The sequence below is a fragment of the Penaeus vannamei genome, chromosome 17 (assembly GCF_042767895.1).
Source record: "Penaeus vannamei isolate JL-2024 chromosome 17, ASM4276789v1, whole genome shotgun sequence".
Lineage (NCBI taxonomy): Eukaryota > Metazoa > Arthropoda > Malacostraca > Decapoda > Penaeidae > Penaeus > Penaeus vannamei.
Genome location: NC_091565.1, coordinates 28890522 through 28893021, shown reverse-complemented (window position 1 = coordinate 28893021; position 2500 = coordinate 28890522). Strand labels below are relative to the sequence as shown.

Sequence of the window (2500 nt, the reverse complement as noted above, 5' to 3'; positions counted from 1 at the left end):
CATTTTTGAGAGCTTCAGCTTCTTCTGCAAGAGTTTTGACTGCATCTTCAGCAATGAAATGTTCTCCAACCTCATTTTGAGGTGGCCGGCTGAAAACCACTAATGTCGACTCGGCTCCACTAAACCCATTATTGTCTAAGATGTCAACTGGAGTATCATCAATGTAATCAATATCCTGTACTGTTGAAGGCTCAGTTGTTGTGGTAGTGCTGCGGAAGCGTCCACGCAGACGACGTCGGGACTTCAACCATGCTGGTAACTGGCGGGTTCGTGCACTAGGGACATCACGGTTTCTTAAGGATGGTGTACTGACTGGTGAGGCAGAATCTCCCTCAGACTGGGTGGAGGGCTTCCTTGTGCGGGGACGAAGACGTCTACCGAAGACTCCTGCTGATGGAACTGTGACTCCTGGGCCAGCAGAGGAACTGTCTCCAGCGTTTTCTTCTTCTTTTCGAAGTGGGTTAAGAGTGCGGGCGACTGAGAAAGGTGGGAAAAGAGTGGCAGTTTCAGTTTTCTTAAGACCATCAGTCTTTTTCTCCTCATTTTCCTTCTTTCCGTCATTTACAGGAGTAGGCCGAGGCTTCCTTCTAATGAATGGCCGCCTACTGCCAACATTAAAGTTAAATCTGGGTTTGAACGTAGTAACCTTGATAGTAGTTGTAGTTGGCGGAGTTGGGGTTGTAAAAGTTGTGGGCGCTGGTGTCAAAAATTCAGAGTTATTTTCATCTGGGATGGTTGTTAGATCTTCTTCAGGGGAAGCAGTTGTAATCCTTGGTCTCTGGAAAGATGGGAATTTAGGTCTTCTAGGTCTTTCCTGGAATGTACTTTGAGGTGCTCCAGTGGTCTGGAATGCTGGGATTTCAGGTGTTGTTGTTCCCTGGAAAGGTGGGATTCTAGGAGCTGGAGTGCCTTGAAAGGCTGGAATCTGTGGTGCATCAGTTGCTTGGAAGGATGGAAACTGAGGTGCCCTTGTTGTCTGGAAAGATGGAATCTGGGGAGCTCCTGTAGCCTGGAAGGATGGAGTCTGAGGTGCTCCTGTTGACTGGAAGGACGGGATGTTAGGTGTAGAAGTTCCTTGGAATAATGGTATTCTTGGAGCAGGAGTCCCCTGGAAAGATGGAATTCTTGGAGTTGACGATCCTTGGAATCCTACAGCTTCAGGAACTTGTGTTTCTTGGAAAGGTGAAATTTCAGGTGCTGGAGTTCCTTGGGAGAATTGGCTCTCTGGATTGGGAGACGTAGAAAATAATGGGGTTGGAGGACTTTGCGGTCTTCGGAATGAAGGAATTTGGGGTGACTCAGGCTCCTGGAAGCCTGGAATTTGTGGAAATGATGCTGCAGGGGGGAAAGGCGACGGGGAAGGGAGAGGTCTTGTAGTGAAAGGTGAGAAAGATCCTGGAGGAAGAGGTCTTGAAAAGGAATTAAAAGGTCTTGGGGAAGAATCAAAAGGTCTTGGAGAGGAATCGAAAGGTCTTGGAGAGGAATCGAAAGGTCTTGGAGAAGAATCAAAAGGTCTTGGAGAGGAATCGAATGGTCTTGGAGAGGAATCGAAAGGTCTTGGAGAAGAATCAAAAGGTCTTGGAGAGGAATCGAATGGTCTTGGAGAGGAATCGAAAGGTCTTGGAGAAGAATCGAATGGTCTTGGAGAGGAATCGAAAGGTCTTGGAGAGGAATCGAAAGGTCTTGGAGAAGAATCAAAAGGTCTTGGAGAGGAATCGAATGGTCTTGGAGAAGAATCAAAAGGTCTTGGAGAAGAATCAAAAGGTCTTGGGGAGAAATCGAAAGGTCTTGGGGTATTTTCGGGCACTGAAGGTAATGGCCTTGGGGTCAGCTGAGGAGCCGGTGTGATATCAGAGGGTCTTGGTGAGGACTGAGAGAAGGGCGTTGAAGGAGAGGATGGAGTTGTTGGTGACGAGATTAGTGTTGGTCTTGGAGTGGTTACAACTGGCCTTGGTGTAGGTCGAGGGGACGGAGATGGTGTTGGTCTCGGCGAACGGAAGGGATCAGGGAAAGGTCTTGAAGATGTCTGAGATACTAGCTGGGGTCGGGGAGTCGTCCCCAAGACAGATTTTGGTGTGGTTTGACGGAATGATGTAGGATCTTCTGTGGTCGTAGTTGGGAAAGGTGATGGGCTGGGTCTTTCTGGACGGACAGGTGGTCGGGGGGTGGGTTGTGCTGGTTGAGGTGAGGGTTGAGGGGAAGGCAGTGTTGGCGGATTTGCCAGAGGCTGTTGGGGAATCCGTGGCTGGAAGGGATTTGGTGGGAAAACGGCCGGGAAGTTTGGTTGGAAGCCATTGATTGTAGGGAAATCAGGCTTGATGGGTTGTTCTCTAAAGATGGTTTGATTCTGGTTTGTACGTGGGGGAAGAATCGGTTGCCCTGGCTGGATGACTGGTTGCCCAGGTTGTGGGAGAGGCTGGCCGGGTTGTCGGAACAGCTGCCCAGGGCGTGGGAAAGGTTGACCAGTTTGAGGGAATGGCTGTACTGGTTGTCTAAATGG

At 49.4% G+C, this 2500-nt stretch overlaps 1 protein-coding gene across 1 annotated transcript in view; it reads right to left on the bottom strand.

Annotated features, from left to right (window-relative positions):
* Positions 1-2500, bottom strand: part of LOC113809302 (proteoglycan 4-like) — a 20242-nt gene that overhangs the window by 1924 nt on the left and 15818 nt on the right. Inside the window, exon 2 of the mRNA XM_070132165.1 lies at positions 1-2500. This exon is cut by the window's left edge and continues 1924 nt beyond it; it is cut by the window's right edge and continues 1369 nt beyond it. Coding sequence (XP_069988266.1) covers positions 1-2500 — 2500 coding nt within the window.